The sequence below is a fragment of the Dermochelys coriacea genome, chromosome 10, assembly GCF_009764565.3.
Source record: "Dermochelys coriacea isolate rDerCor1 chromosome 10, rDerCor1.pri.v4, whole genome shotgun sequence".
In the NCBI taxonomy this organism is placed as follows: Eukaryota; Metazoa; Chordata; order Testudines; family Dermochelyidae; genus Dermochelys; species Dermochelys coriacea.
In genome coordinates, this window is record NC_050077.1 from 85,000,015 (window position 1) to 85,015,833 (window position 15,819).

A 15,819-nucleotide genomic window follows, 5' to 3' on the forward strand; every position below is an offset into this window, starting at 1 on the left:
AAGCCAATGAGTGTCAAGCCCTAGAAGTGTTAAAACATTAAGAAATGAAATGCCCCACAAAGCAAACAAAGAACAAGCACTGCATTGTAGGTAAGTGTGTACCACCTCCCACTAGTTTAAACAGGAGCTGGTGCTTTAAGGGAGACTCTGGTCCCATGACTGAAGTGTTTACAGCCTTTGGCTGCCGTTCTGGTTTCTCAGGCTGGCTGAGAGAAGCGAGAAGGGGAACAGGCCAACAAGGGGAGGAGAGAAAGAGGAAGGAGACAGAGGAGCATGAGCCTAGAGCCCCAAATCACACGGCTCTCAAGGGAGTTTGACGTTTCTCAACATACACTGAGCAGAGAGAGAAGTGCCATTTTAAAGGGTTTGAGGGGTTTGGGGTGGAATAGGAGAGTGTCTCAGAAATGGGAAAGGTAGAAGAATCCCCAGGCCACCCTACTCCGCAAAAGAGACGTGCTCCCTTGCTACGCTGCTGTGCTGTGATACAGGCCAGAGGGGCAGATGAAAGCTGCTCTAGAAATGCAAGACATCCAGTCCCTCAGTGGGGAGCCCATATAGTATTTCTTCTGCTCCACACATCCCATCCTGCACACCCTCAGCTCCAGAAGGCCCTCCACGGGGAGCCATCAGAAACTGATCCAATTTGTTTCTTCTATTTTAAATTTAGTTTAAAAACATCAAACCCTTTTTGGAGCAGCAGTCGGAGAGGCAAAGCTGATTTGCTGTGAACGCTACAGCAGCAGTTGAGAAGAGCAGGATGGAGAGCCTGTGAAGATCGAAGTGGAAGAACATACCTTGGCTTGATGTTCTATCTTGTAGGACGTTTGCTGAAATTGGCGGATCTCTCGAATGATGTGGGAAATCTGTCCAGAGATAAAACAGTGTAATGTCTTATATTACTGCAGCTGCCAATATCAAACTTCCCTAAATACCTCATGCTCCATCCCAGACCCAAATGGGGGAGGGGGCGGAGAGAGAGAATCATTTTGTATATTAATGTAATTTTGAGACACGACATTATTTAGCCTTCAATGAAAAAGTCTCTCTTTGTTCCCTAAAAAAATATTTGTTCCTTTCACCTGCAAGAACATTTATGTTGGGGGGGGGCGGTCAGTCGGTCAGATAAGGAAGTTATTCCTTCTGCTCAGGTGATGGGAGTCTGTGATGTGGAGCTGAAAGTTCTGCATTCAAACCCTGCTGACAAGCCACCATGCGGGGTGGGGGTGAGGAGGTTGAGACCTTCGCCCTGAAGGGAGAGTTTGTCGAGGCCGTCAGTAAGCTTTACTCAGCTCCTATAGTTCCAGATATTTGTAGAGCAGTAAGAAATTCAAGAACTATGTATGAGCTAACTGGGAACATAGGGCCATATTCTCACCTGGTGTAAATCAGTGTGGCTCCACTGACTTTAATGGAACGATGCCACTTTACACCCACTGAGAATGTGGCCCTGACAAATGGCATTTTCTCTAGAGCACTTCTCTAGCGCAGAGTTTAACGCTATAACAGTGCTGACCTGCATCTCATCCTCCAGCCACCAGCTGGCTTCAGCGGGAGTTCTGCAGGCAGGGCAATGCAGGCGCGGACTCTGGTGCAGTAAGAACAAGCAATGTCTTGGTGCAATTGCCATGAGGCTCTCTCCAATAACAGTCCTCCACGAGCCTGGTCCTGGATTGTACCAAACTCTCCTTTATTTCACCTTGATAAGTTACCCCAAAGTGGAACTCACCATTCTCATTTTGGAGAAGTTCACCAAGCCATCTTCAGTATAATTTGGAGTTCCCTCCTCTATGAATGCCAGGTCGGTCAGATACATTCCCAGGTAAGGAACACAGGGTGGGTCGCAACTTAAAAGCAAATCAGAGAAAAGGAAAAAAATAATCATACTTTTTGTTTTTTAAAGAAGCTATAGAGAAACCGTTCAATCAGCTTTGAGAAAAACCACCTTTCTCTGGGAAGCAATTGTTGGGATATGTAAGGGTTAAGTAGAGACCTGGGAAACCGCTGGTGTGCTGGCATAGTATTAGTGGGTAGAAGCACGGGCAGGCACCGTTTCTGGGCTTGATAGATAAAGTGCTACCCCTCTACCTTCCCTTCTGCCTGTTAAGGATTGATAAGCATTGGAGCTGCATAAGGAATGTGGGGGTCTAAAGGATACTCTTTGTGTAAAGCAATGTTATCTCCCCCTCCCTTCCTTTCCCGGATACATAAATGAGCTCGGGGTCATGGCCCTTCCTCCCTTCCCTGGGAACTGCTGAGCAAGGGAACTTATGGCTACAATTACTGCAAAGAAATGTATCTTCAAGGTAAAAATGTCTGTAGAATATGCATAATGCAGTAAACAGGGGTGGGTATAATTGTATTCAGTATATAGCTATGAATATTCATTAGATGGGCGTTTATATGATCACCTAAAGGGGTGTGGGGGCATTGTAGTAAATGTGGGTATTTACCTATTAACTTAGATCAAAGAGCACAAGGTAATTAACTCAGGGCTTACTCGACAACTGGGTTGAGGGGAACAAGCACTGCAATAAAGAAGCCTGTCTACTCAATCCGCCTCTGGGTCCTCCTGCTCTTCTCATACAGCAAGAAGATGGCATGTCTACAGCCTGTCCCTGCAGACCTTTCCTCCCATGCACACTTTCATGCCTAGCCCCCACTGGAGTCTCATGCTGAATGGTGTGCTAGACAGGGTCCCTACTAAAGGGAACATGCTTTGTAGGGAGCGGAAAAGGGCAGGTTCAGAGTCCTCCCTCCCCAGCAGACGCCTTCCTGAGTCCACGAGAGCTTTAGCAAAAGGTTAGAAAGAACTTTCACAACTTCTTTTCTAATAATGTCAGTGTTTAAATGACCGTCGCCTCCTCCTATCTCCACCCCCTTAGCAGCACAGAATGCAGAAATCAGAATTTCTGGGGGGTTTTCCAACTGTTGTATAAATAGATAATAAGACAGAAAATATCATATTGCCTCTATATAAATCCATGGTACACCCACATCTTGAATATGGTGAGCAGATGTGGTCGCCCCATCTCAAAAAAGATCTATTGGAACTGGAAAAAGTACAGAGAAGGGCAACAAAAGTGGTTCGGGGTGTGGAACGGCTGCTGTGTGAGGAGAGATTAATAAGACTGGGACTGTTCAGCTTGGAAAAGAGACGACTACGGGGGGATCTGATCAAGGTCTATAAAATCAGGACGGGTGGAGAAAGTAAATAAGGACGTATTGTTTACTCCGTCTCATAACAAGAAGAAGGGGGTCTCCAATGGAAATGAATACTGTAGGCAGCAGTTTAAAACAAACAAAAGGAAGTATTTCTTCACACAACACACAGCCAACCTGAGGAACTCCTTGCCAGAGGATGTTGTGAAGGCCAAGACCATAACAGGGTTCAAAAACCACTAGATAAATTCATGGAGGGTAGGTCCATCAATGGCTATTATCTAGGACGGGCAGGGATGGTGTCCCTAGCCTCTGTTTGCTAGAAGCTGGGAATGGGTGACAGGGGATGGATCACGTGCTGTGTTCATTCCCTCTGGGGCACCTGCCACTGGCCACTGTCGGAAGACAGGACACTGGGCTAGATGGACCTTTGGTCTGACCCAGTGTGGCTGTTCTTATGTTGTGTAATTTGGACACAATCTTCAAATAAAAGCTAAGCAGGAAAGTGATCAGCCCCAGGGGTAATGTTTTCCCTGGTGAAAAATGGTCAGAGCCTGATTGCTCCTGACCCAGCACACTGGAGTGGGCTCCCTCATCTGTTTACATAATACATCACAGTGGTATGGTCTGTCAGGATGTTCACCACCGTGTCCCTGACCTGATCTCGAAGGGCTGGATGGCCATGGGAGCTGGCACGAAGCTACAGGGTGTTGATATGCAAAGAGACTTCCTGTTACAACCACAGACTTCAAACTGTCAGCAACCCCAGAGGTGACAATAGTTGTGGTCGTCAGGTACGGAGCGACGGGGATGCCCTGGCACGCATTGCCATGAGCCGTCCAGGATCAGCAGTGGAAGTCAGAGCAGTCTGTTCAAGGAATGACAGTTCGGATGATAGATCCATTTCAGCCACATTTGAAGAAAGAAAGAGGGAACCTGGCAAAGGGAGGGAAGGAACCTGGCATGGTGGAGTCGTCCGGAGAGGACAAAGAAGTGGTTTCCCGTGCCAACAACGGATCCTGTTCCTGAACCACTGGCTCTGGGTGGGACAACACTGCAGGCCCAGCGGGAACAAGCTCAGAACTCCCTTGTAGCTGCCATGGTTTGGGAACAAGAGCCACCAATGGGACTGGTGATCTCACTCTGGAGCGGGTCAAAGACTGGGACCTTTTGGACTGAGGCACAAGGTGGGCCACTGGGCAAATGGAGCAGGCTTTGATGGCCACTAGGCACCTGGCCAAGAGCCCCTGTCCCCACTGTGGGAACGACGCTGATCTTGGTTCCAAGGATGGTCTGGTGCCTATTGGGTGATGGTGATGGGGAGAATGACCCTGGTCTGGATCTCAAGAAGTCCTGGAGATTCTCTGGTGACACAGGAGAGCCAGCCCACATGGGGTGAGCAAACAATCAGACTCATCTGAAGCCTAACGTGGGGGCGGTGCAGATGAGGAATGGGGGCTCTGCATTGGCGGTATGAGCGAGACGCACTCTAGCTCAGTCCTGGAAGAGGCACCGGCACCGAAAGGCGGTACTGAGCTCAACGGGGGGAATCTGGTGCCAGGGCAATGACAGCGACACAGGGTGACCAGCGTCGAGGGGGCTGTCGGTGCGAGCCCAGTGTCAGCCTCAATTCCAGCATCTGGGGACGAACCTGGCAGCTCTACAACCTGGCCAGAAGGTGCCCAGGACACAACAGAGGACAAAGCGGCACCGGGAAACTCCTGGCCCAGTGGAGAGTCAGGGAGTGAGAGGCAAAGCAGGACTGATGCTGCCCGACATGCCACCAGCATGGAGCCAGTCAGGCTGCTGCCGACGTCATTGGCACTGCGCCAGGGCTGCAATGAGAGTCAACAGTCCGGGTTCTCGCTGGTCTCAGTGCGGTACTGGGGAGCGGTTAGACGGACCCGCTCCATCCCGCGTGGCGGAAGGAGTACGGTGCTGGTCCACACGCCTCGTTAGAAGATAAGGGAGAGTCTCCCCAAGCCCTGCTGTGGTTCCAATTAGTCTTATAGGACATCTTCCTCACTCACAGGAGGAGGGAGAACAACTCCTCTTCCTCTTGGGGGAACCCCAGGCCCCCATGCAGCGCAGCATCCCTTGCTGGTTCCGAAGGCGATTGCTGATCAGACGAGGGTCTCGGAGCTGAAACAAGCCTCATGGCTGCTCCAGTAGCTGCTGCTGCAGCCGTAAGTCTCGCACCATCCGAGTCCTCTTGGGGAATGACTTGCAGATGGAGCGCCGTTCCGTAACGCCTTCCTCCCCGGGCACGGCGAGCACCTCTGGGACAATCACTGTTGTGGACGGCCCCCTATACGGCAGATGGCGCTTGAACCCTGGTGAGGGCATCACTCAGGGCAGCCAACCACTAACACCAAACTAACCTAGGGTACTACTGACTATTATCTAGAGGCAAAGACTCCCAAGAGCTGAGACCGAACACACGAGGTGAAACACCACACAGAGCTCCAGTGCTAGCCGCGGGCCGAGAGGAGGAACCGAGGAGGGAGGGGTCAGAGCGGTGCTGCTTGTAATACAGCCAGGGGAGGGGCTAGGGCCATGGGGTGAACGCCGCCCCTCCAGGTACTGCTAGGCAAAGCTCTGCTGTTGGTACGCTGAGTGCACGCACAGCTCCGTGGAATACACAGTGGCGTCTACTTGAATAACTGAGGAGGATATTTTAAAAGCGGCAGAGAGTCCTGTGGCCCTTAGACACTAACAGACGTATTGGAGCATGAGCTTTCGTGGGAGAATACCCACTTCGTCGGATGCATGGAGTGGAAATTTCCAGAGGCAGGTATAAATATGCAAGCAAGAATCAGGCTAGGGATAACGAGGTTAATTCAATAAGGGAGGATGAGGCCCTCTTCTAGCAGCTGAGGTGTGAACACCAAGGGAGGAGAAAATGCTTTTGTAGTTGGTTAGCCATTCACAGTCTTTGTTTAATCCTGAGCTGATGGTGTCCAATTTGCAAATGAACTGAAGCTCAGCAGTTTCTCTTTGAAGTCTGGTCCTACATTTTTTTGCTGCAGGATGGCCACCTTGAAATCTGCTATTGTGTGTCCAGGGAGGTTGAAGTGTTCTCCTACAGGTTTTTGTATATTGCCATTCCTAATATCTGATTTGTGTCCATTTATCCTTTTACGTAGGGACTGTCTAGTCTGGCCGACGTACATGGCAGAGGGGCATTGCTGGCACATGATGGCGTAGATTACATTGGTGAATGTGCAGGTGAATGAACCAGTGATGGTGTGGCTGATCTGGTTAGCTCCTGTGATGGTGTCGCTGGTGTAGATATGTGGGCAGAATTGATGAGGATATTAAACATCATCTACTGGGGATAAACATTTTAAATCAGCAGCCCCGATACCTTGCAAACAAGACTTAAAAGAGCTGGCTGAGGAGATCTCTGGCCCATTTCTGTTCATTTTTAATAAATCTTGGAATAATGGGGAAATTCCAGACCAGAGGAGTGCTCATGTCCTGACAATATTCAACAAGGGCAAGCAGGATGACACGGCAGGTTAGCCTGACATTCACCCCAGATAAAATAATGGAAAAGCTGGTAACAGATTCAATTAATAGAGAATCAAAGGATAGGAATATAATTAATGCCAATGAACATGGTTTTATAAAAAATTGTTCTTGTCAAATAAACTCGCAATCTCATCAAAGAATGAGGTAAGTGTGCAGATGTAATATACTCCATCTTCTGTAAGGCACTGGACTTAGCACTTCACTACATTCTGATGAAAATCAATGCTATATCATATCAATACAATACAAGTGAAATGGATTAAGAACTGGCCAGCTGATAGGTCTCAAGAAATAGCTGTCCATGGGGCATCACTGGGGATGCGTCTAGTGGCGCTCTGCAGGAATTGGTTCTAGGTCTGATTCTATTCAGCAAGTAAATATAGAATCACTGCTAATACAGCGTGCAGATGACCCGAAGGCTGGTGGAATGGTAAATAATGATGGGGTCAGAGCAGGGACTCTGAAAAGAATTTAGGGGTCACAATGGACAAGCAACTAAACACAAGCTCCCAGCGTGATGCTGTGGCACAAAGTCTAATGCAATCCTTGGACGTATAAACAGGGGAGGAGCAGGAGCAAAGAGGGGATTTTACCTCTGTAAATGGCATTGCTGAGATCGATACCTGAACAACGCATCCTGCTCTGGTGTCCACATGTTAAAAACGATGTTGAAAAACTGGAGAGGGTCCAGAGAAGAGCCACAAACATTTGTCAAGGGCTAGAGAAAATGCCTGACAGTGAGAGACTTAAGGAGCTCCATGGGTTTAGCTTATCAGAAAGAAGAGCAAGCAGCGACTTCAGCCCGGTGTATTGGCACCTTGATGGGGAGAAAATCTTGGGTACTAAAGAGCTCTTTAATCTCGCGGAGAAAGGCAGAGCCAGAACCAATGGCTGGAAACTGATGCCAGACAAATTCAATCAGAAATTAGGCACAAATGTTCAACAGGGAGGAAGATTAACCCTTGGACTAAACTCCCAATGCCAGCCGTGGATTCTCTATCTCTTGATGGCTTCCAATCCATACTGGAGCCTTTCTGCAACATGCGTTTGCCAAACACAAGTTACGGGCCCAGTCGGGGTGACTGGGTGAAATGTAAGGGCCTGCGTTACACAGGAGGTCAGACTAGAGGATCTAGTGGTTGCTTCTGGCCACCAACTCCATGCATCTATGGAAAAATGTTTCCTGTCCTTGACGTTAGCTCATGCCCTTCAGAGGTGCTTTTATTAAGGCTTTTGCAGGTGTCATCTTAGCTCCTTTCCAGGGACTGTTTCTTTCACCTGAGGGCCGTATGTAGGAAACAGGAACACATGCATTGGCATAATGACATCCCAGTCTTATCTGCAGAGGCTGGCAGCCCTGTCTTAGCTGTCCCTGGACGAGGCTGGGTCCCCAGGGAGTTTCAGGAGGACACATGCCCTGTAACAAACCCAGGCAAGCTACCTGTCGGAAACCATGTGTAACAGGCTTTCAGCAGCAAACACACAATGACAGTCACGTGTCACTTACTTTTTCAGAGCTTCTCGGAGATTCTTAAACCGGCCCTCTGACGACACCAGCCTTTGGAGCTTATCAATCAGAGCTTTCGTCTGCAAGGAATGAAGAGCATTTAGGAGTTAGAAAAAGGCCCTGGGAAAAGCTGCACCCTTCCCATGGGGCAGAAGTGAGAGTGATTCTGAAACCTTTGACAAGTCAAGGGCTTGGCCCTTCGTTTGAGATGTTCAGAGCTGTGCGCAGAGGGGCAGACCCCCTGAAAGGGCACCCCATATCCTGCTTCTCAGCCTGGTCAGTGTCCTCTGCACCCACAGAGCGGGGAAAGCAGGAGGTGCCCCTTGACGCAACACTGACAGCGCAAAGGGAGCTGACAGGAGACAGCACTGCTGACTTGTCCATCTGGACTCCCCACCTGAGCCCAGGCAAGGCAGAGACATCATTCCCAAGCCACAGTGCAAAGAAACGAAAGGCTCCTGCAGCTGACAACTTACATAGAAGCAGACCTTCCCTGCACAGAATGGGCCTGTGATGGAAAGGGACCAGCAGGATATGCAATGTAATGACTTAGGGGGATAGGGTTCTTGGCCTCTTTCCTGACCAAGGTACCCTTATCCATCCTAAGACTCCCTTCCTATCTAGCTGGGACAACCCCTGCCCCATTACACAGCATGAGAAGGGCAGGGTACTTGCAACCCCTGGACCCTTGTTTGCAGCCCATGGGTTAAGACTCCCTGCCCTATGCGCATATCCTGCTCCCGTTCCCAATTGTGGGCATGGAGGGTCCTGAGCGCAATGCACGCGCTCGGCAGGAGGAGCAGGCATTGAGGAACCCACATGGGATCACCCCAGCATATGGGATCTTTAGGTTCTGAGAGCAGGGCGGGGGGATGGATCTGCCCGGCTTTGGGGAGAAGAGCCCTGTCCTCTTGGCCCTAGTGCATGTACCAGAGCTGTGTGCAGGGATGAGGATTTCAGCCTGAGACAGCAAATGGACCCGAGCTGTTTAAGGGTATGTCTACACAGGAGGTGCTCGAGCTAGCGCCTACAAACTGCCTTGTTGCTGGGACAGCGTGGACGGCGGCTTAGGCGAGCTGCCCAAGTACCTGCCCACCCGCTCCCCCGAGCAGGCTCTTGTATGGCTAGTCCGAGCCACCGCCCACACTCCCCTGCTACACTGCTATTTGTAGGCGCTAGCTCAAGCAGAATGAGTGTGGATGCGTCTACACCAACTGGGAATCACGCCTCCCAGCTCCAATGCAGACGCATCCTAAGAGGCAATCCGGTATTCGCCTGGCAGCTGGTGCTTTGGGAGCTCATCCCTTCACCTTTCATATGGAGCATAGTCATCGCTGTTCAGGGGGATGCAAAGCCTAATCAGCCAAACAGACGCTGTGCCGTGCACAAACCCTGGCAGCCATTTTGAGGGCTGGTCAAGCAATAAATGCATGGAAACAAGCCCGAAGTGCGAAAAGGCTGCTCTCACCTCCCCGTTAGAGCAACGTGCCTGAGCCCAGAGAAGGGTTCTCGGCTGACTGCCAGTGGGGTGTCAGTGCTGGCAAAGACACATTGAGGAGAGGAAGACCAGGAAACAAGCCAGAAAGAGGCGCCTGACTTCACCAGATCTAAACCACTGCCATGAGCTGGAGTCTCACGCTCGTACTCACGCTAGCTGTGGGACGGGGCACTCTTCACTGTATGGGCAGGAGAACCTGGCCTTGTAGTAATATGGGGCATGCAAACCAACTCCCTCTGTGCTGGATAGGAAAGGGCCTATTCTGGCCCCATGGCCATTGAAATGCTGTAAAATATCCCCAGTTCACTCCAACTTCTTCCATTGCTGGGGCTCGATGGAGCTGACTTCTGAGTGCCCACAACAGACTGCACTAGAACAGCAAGGAGAACAGGACCTGCCATGGCCATGCACCTCCCAGTGCAAGACATGCCCCCGCCCCTGAGAACCCCCCCATTCCAAACACAAACGCATTAACCCACAGCGGTAATTTTCCAACTCCACAATTGAAATGATTGGCTTACAGCATTAGCTGTGAAGCAGCATTTGTTCCTTATAAGTGTACTCCTGCGGTGTGAACAATCCCCCGGGTGAAATGTCACCTGACAATAATGCAGAAGTTAGGCTGTTTGCAATGATCTGAAAGGGTTAATCTTTTTACTTCCTGGGTTTTTAGTGTGCGTTCATTTTAGGTCATTCAAATGGAGATGTCCCCAGTGGCTCCCTAAACCATTTCATCACACCCCATGTGTACGAAGAATCACTTCAGCACGGCTCCATGGGGCTTTCTGTTCTGTTCATAGATTCATAGATACTAAGGTCAGAAGGGACCATTATGATCATCTAGTCCGACCTCCTGCACAATGCAGGCCACAGAATCTCACCCACCCACTCCTGTGAAAAACCTCTCACCTATGTCTGAGCTATTGAAGTCCTCAAATCATGGTTTAAAGACTTCAAGGAGCAGAGAAGCCTCCAGCAAGTGACCCGTGCCCCATGCTACAGAGGAAGGCGAAAAACCTCCAGGTCTCTTCCAATCTGCCCTGGAGGAAAATTCCTTCCTGACCCCAAATATGGCAATCAGCTAAACCCTGAGCATGTGGGCAAGATTCACCAGCCAGATATTCAGGAAAGAATTTTCGGTAGTAACTCAGATCCCACCCCATCTAACATCCCATCACAGGCCATTGGGCCTATTTACCATGAATAGTTAAAGATCAATTAATTACCAAAATCATGTTATCCCATCATACCATCTCCTCCATAAACTTATCGAGTTTAATCTTAAAGCCAGATAGGTCTTTTCCCCCACTGTTCCCCCTGGAAGGCTATTCCAAAAATTCACTCCTCTAATGATTAGAAACCTTTGTCTAATTTCAAGTCTAAATTTCCCAATGACCAGTTTATATCCATTTGTTCTTGTGTCCACATTGGTACTGAGCTTAAATAATTCCTCTCCCTCTCCGGTATTTATCCCTCTGATATATTTATAGAGAGCAATCATATCTCTCCTCAACCTTCTTTTAGTTAGGCTAAACAAGCCAAGCTCCTTGAGTCTCCTTTCATAAGACAAGTTTTCCATTCCTCGGATCATCCTAGTAGCCCTTCTCTGTACCTGCTCCAGTTTGAATTCATCCTTCTTAAACATGGGAGACCAGAACTGCACACAGTATTCTAGGTGAGGTCTCACCAGTGCCTTGTATAACGGTACTAAAACCTCCTTATCTCTACTGGAAATACCTCGCCTGATGCATCCCAAAACCGCATTAGCTTTTTTCACAGCCATATCACATTGGCGGCTCATAGTCATCCTGTGATCAACCAATACTCCAAGGTCCTTCTCCTCCTCCGTTACTTCTAATTGATATGTCCCCAACTTATAAGTAAAATTCTTGTTATTAATCCCTAAATGCATAACCTTACACTTCTCACTATTAAATTTCATCTTATTACTATTACTCCAGTTTACAAGGTCATCCAGATCCTCCTGTATGATATCCCGATCCTTCTCTAAATTGGCAATATCTCCCAGCTTTGTATAATCCGCAAACTTTATTAGCACACCCCCACTTTTTGTGCCAAGGTCAGTAATAAAAAGATTAAATAAGATTGGTCTCAAAACTGATCCCTGAGGAACTCCACTGGTAACCTCCCTCAGGCCTGACAGTTCACCTTTCAGTAGGACCCACTGTAATCTCCCTGTTAACCAATTCCTTATCCACCTTTCAATTTTCATATTGATCCCCATCTGTTCCAATTTAACTAATAATTCCCCATGTGGCACAGTATCAAACGCCTTACTGAAATCTAGGTAAATTAGATCCACTGCGTTTCCTTTCTAAAAAATGTTACTTTCTCAAAGAAGGAGATCAGGTTGGTTTGGCACGATCTACCTTTTGTAAAACCATGTTGTATTTTGTCCCATTTACCATTGACCTCAATGTCCTTAACTACTTTCTCCTTCAAAAATTTTTCCAAGACCTTGCATACAACAGATGTCAAACTAACAGGCCTGTAGTTACCCGGATCACTTTTTTTCCCTTTCTTAAAAATAGGAACTATATTAGCAATTCTCCAATCATATGGTACAACCCCCGAGTTTACAGATTCATTAAAAATTCTTGCTAATGGGCTTGCAATTTCAGGTGCCAATTCCTTTAATATTCTTGGATGAAGATTATCTGGGCCCCCCGATTTAGTCCCATTAAACGGTTTGAGTTTTGCTTCTATCTCAGATATGGTAATATCTACCTCCATATCTTCATTCCCATTTGTCATGCTACCATTATCCCTAAGATCCTCTTTAGCCTTATTAAAGGCTGAGGCAAAGTATTTGTTTAGATATTGAGCCATGCCTAGATTATCCTTGACCTCCACTCTATCCTCAGTGTTTAGCAGCCCCACTTCTTCTTTCTTAGTTTTCTTATTTATATGGCTATAGAACCTTTTACTAGTGGTTTTAATTCCCTTTGCAAGGTCCAACTCTACTCGACTTTTAGCTTGTCTCACTTTGTCCCTACATGTTCTGACCTCAATGAGGTAACTTTCCTTGCTGATCCCTCCCATCTTCCACTCCCTGTATGCTTTCTGCTTCTTCTTAATCACCTCTCTAAGATGCTTGCTCATCCAGCTTGGTCTACAACTCCTGCCTATGAATTTTTCACCCTTTCTTGGAATACAGGCTTCCGATAGCTTCTGCAGCTTTGACTTGAAGTAATTCCAGGCCTCCTCTACCTTTAGATCCATAAATTCTTCAGTCCAATCCACTTCCCTAACCAATTTCCTTAATTTTTGAAAGTCAGCCCTCTTGAAATCAAAAACCCTAGTTGCAGATTTATTTTGTTAATCCTTCCATTCAGTTTGAACTGAATTAGCTCACGATCACTTGAACCAAGGTTGTCCCCTACAACCATTTCTTCTATGAGGTCCCCACTACTCACCAAAACCAAATCTAAAATGGCATCCCCTCTTGTCAGTTCAGCAACTACTTGATGAAGGAATCCATCAGCTATCGCATCTAGGAAAATCTGAGCCCTATTACTACTAGCACTGGTCCTCCAGTCTATATCTGGGAAGTTAAAGTCTCCCATGATCACGCAGTTTCCATTAGTATTTACTTTATTAAAAACATTAAAAAGGGCTCTATCCATATCCAAATTATATCACGGCGGTCTACAGCACACCCCAAGCACTATCCCAGGGGAGGCTCTAATAGTTTTCTTCCCCAATGTAATTTTTGCCCAGACGGACTCTGTCTTATCCATTGCATCACTTCTTATTTCTTTACATTCTACCTCATCATTGATATACAATGCTACTCCACCACCTTTACCTTTGTTTCTGTCTTTCCTAAACAGCACATACCCTTCAGTACCTGTAGTCCAGTCATGACTACTATTCCACCACGTTTCTGTTATCCCTATAATATCTGGTTTCACTTCCTGCACCAGTAGCTCTAGTTCCTCCATTTTGTTATCTAGGCTCCTCGCATTGGCGTACAAACATCTTAATTTTTGCTGTTTGGCCTCGCTCACATTTTGTACCCTATTAGGCACAGTCATTCTACAGCCAGTATAACCTATTAGACTAGTATCCACACCGCCCTCGCTCCTTATATACATTCTCCTACCCACGGCTGTATCCTTTCTTACTTCGTCTTCTTCCCTCTCAATGCTAAAATCTGGCGTGGAGATTACCTGGACATCTCCCAACCATCTCCCCCTAATTCCTAGTTTAAAGCTCTCTTAATCAGTTGTGCCAGCCTCCATCCTAGAAGTCTATTTCCCTCCCTACTCAGATGAAGTCCATCCCAAGAGAACTGTCCTCTGTCCATGAATGCCTCCCAGTGGCCATACATCCCAAAGCCCTCCTTATAGCACCACTGCCTAAGCCATCTGTTGATAGTCATAATCTTGTCACACCTTTGTTGAGCTTCTCTAGGAATAGGCAGAATCCCACTAAAGATCACCTGAGCCTCGATTTCCTTAAGCGTCTTCCCCAGCCTAGCATAGTCTCCCTTAATACTTTCTAGCGAGAATCTAGCTGTATCATTTGTTCCCACATGAAGGATAATTAGGGGATTCTTTCCTGCTCCCTTTAGGATCCTTTTCAACCTCAGGTCTACATCCCATATCTTAGCACCTGGAAGACAGCACACCCTTCTATTCTCTGGATCAGCTCTGGTTACAGGCCTGTCTATTCTTCTCAGTAAAGAGTCCCCGATCACATAGACCTGCCTTTTCCTGGCGACAGTGCTATTCTCCAGTCTATCCCGTTCCCTCTGGCTGCAAGTTCTTTCCATTCCTATCCTGTTGATACAGCACCTCACACAATAGGTCCTGAGACAGGATGGGCTCCCAGGCACTACAGCGAGATACATCGTAAAAAAACGGCTATAACTATGTACCTGCTTGGATACTTTGAGCCACGTTTTCTTGAGCCGGAAGATAGCGCTGCGGTTCAGGGAGGAGGTGATCTCCAGGACTGCATTGTAGTTGTGCAGACACCTGCAGATATCTGCCACAGCCACCCACTTCTCAATGGCGCTCACTCTGGCATTGACATCTTCATTGCGGAGGATTTCGGAAGCTATCAAGTTACTGATCTGCAGGGAGATCAAGGTTACAATCCATCATGTTAGGAACACTTTCATAGAAGGGCTTGTACTAATAATTCATTGCAGACCTTTTACCCGGACACTCATGTATTGTCCTTTTCAGTGAGAGCCACAGGAAGGAACATGGCTGATTCTGCTGCAAGAACTTTCACTGCAGAAGGTGCTAAGCGCATGGTAGCTTTATTGCAGCAACACATTCTGAGACATCCACCACTCTGGCATCTCATTCATGAGGAGAATTTAAATATTGCCACCTCCTAGAATTCACAGAGACAGCAACTAACAGTACATGTATGGACCAGCTGCAGTGTATGAATGGACCAGCTGCAGTCCACTTACAAAATGTTCAGAGACCCCCTGCCTCAGCAGAGCACCTAGGCACATGCTTAACTTTAACTCTGAAGTCAACGGGATGTAGTGCTTAAGTGCCTATATCAACATTTTTGACTGGCCTGCAGCTGGCCCGTACAGAGGTATACATGTCTTAGAGAGGGAACTCAGGCTCTTTCTGATGGATACGGGGAATACTCTGACCAACATGTTCAAACATCAGTCCCTAGATCAGAGGCCTTGTTTTCAGAGGGCAGAGCGACGGGTGCCGAGCATTTTGAAAGCAGGCCATGGATTTAGGAATCCAGATTCAGACTTAGGGGGGAAATCCAGGGCCCTGAAGTCAAAGGGAGTTTTGCCCGGGACTCTAAGGGAGTCAGGATTTCACTCTAGGAGCTGAACTTCAACTGTCCAAAATTGAAAATGTTGCCCCATGCTTTTCAGGTTGTATTTCCCTGGCCATTTCACTTTGCTCTGGGTAAGAACACAGTTCCGACATATTTTATGCTGAGATGGGTCCAAAACCCAAACCCTGGGCCCAAGTTTTCAGCTCAGATCTCCCTGTACAATGGGCCAAATTTGAACAACCGGAATATGAGGAAGTTTGGATTCAGATTTTACCCCCTCACGCCCTCGTGTTGGGTCTGGGGGTTGGTTTGGCCCATTCTAAGTGAACTG

General features: G+C 47.7%; 1 protein-coding gene and 1 long non-coding RNA gene across 2 annotated transcripts in view; one reads left to right on the forward strand and one right to left on the reverse strand.

Moving 5' to 3' along the window:
- The window catches only part of RASGRF1 (Ras protein specific guanine nucleotide releasing factor 1), a 100,388-nt gene that overhangs the window by 1,350 nt on the left and 83,219 nt on the right, over window positions 1-15,819 (reverse strand). Inside the window, 4 exon segments of the mRNA XM_038418022.2 lie at window positions 795-863; window positions 1,727-1,844; window positions 8,201-8,280; window positions 14,602-14,799. Coding sequence (XP_038273950.1) covers window positions 795-863; window positions 1,727-1,844; window positions 8,201-8,280; window positions 14,602-14,799 — 465 coding nt within the window.
- The window catches only part of LOC122456186, a 57,567-nt gene continuing 44,036 nt past the window's right edge, over window positions 2,289-15,819 (forward strand). Inside the window, exon 1 of the long non-coding RNA XR_006274900.1 lies at window positions 2,289-2,303. This is a non-coding gene — a long non-coding RNA (uncharacterized LOC122456186). The remainder of the gene's footprint in view (window positions 2,304-15,819) is intronic.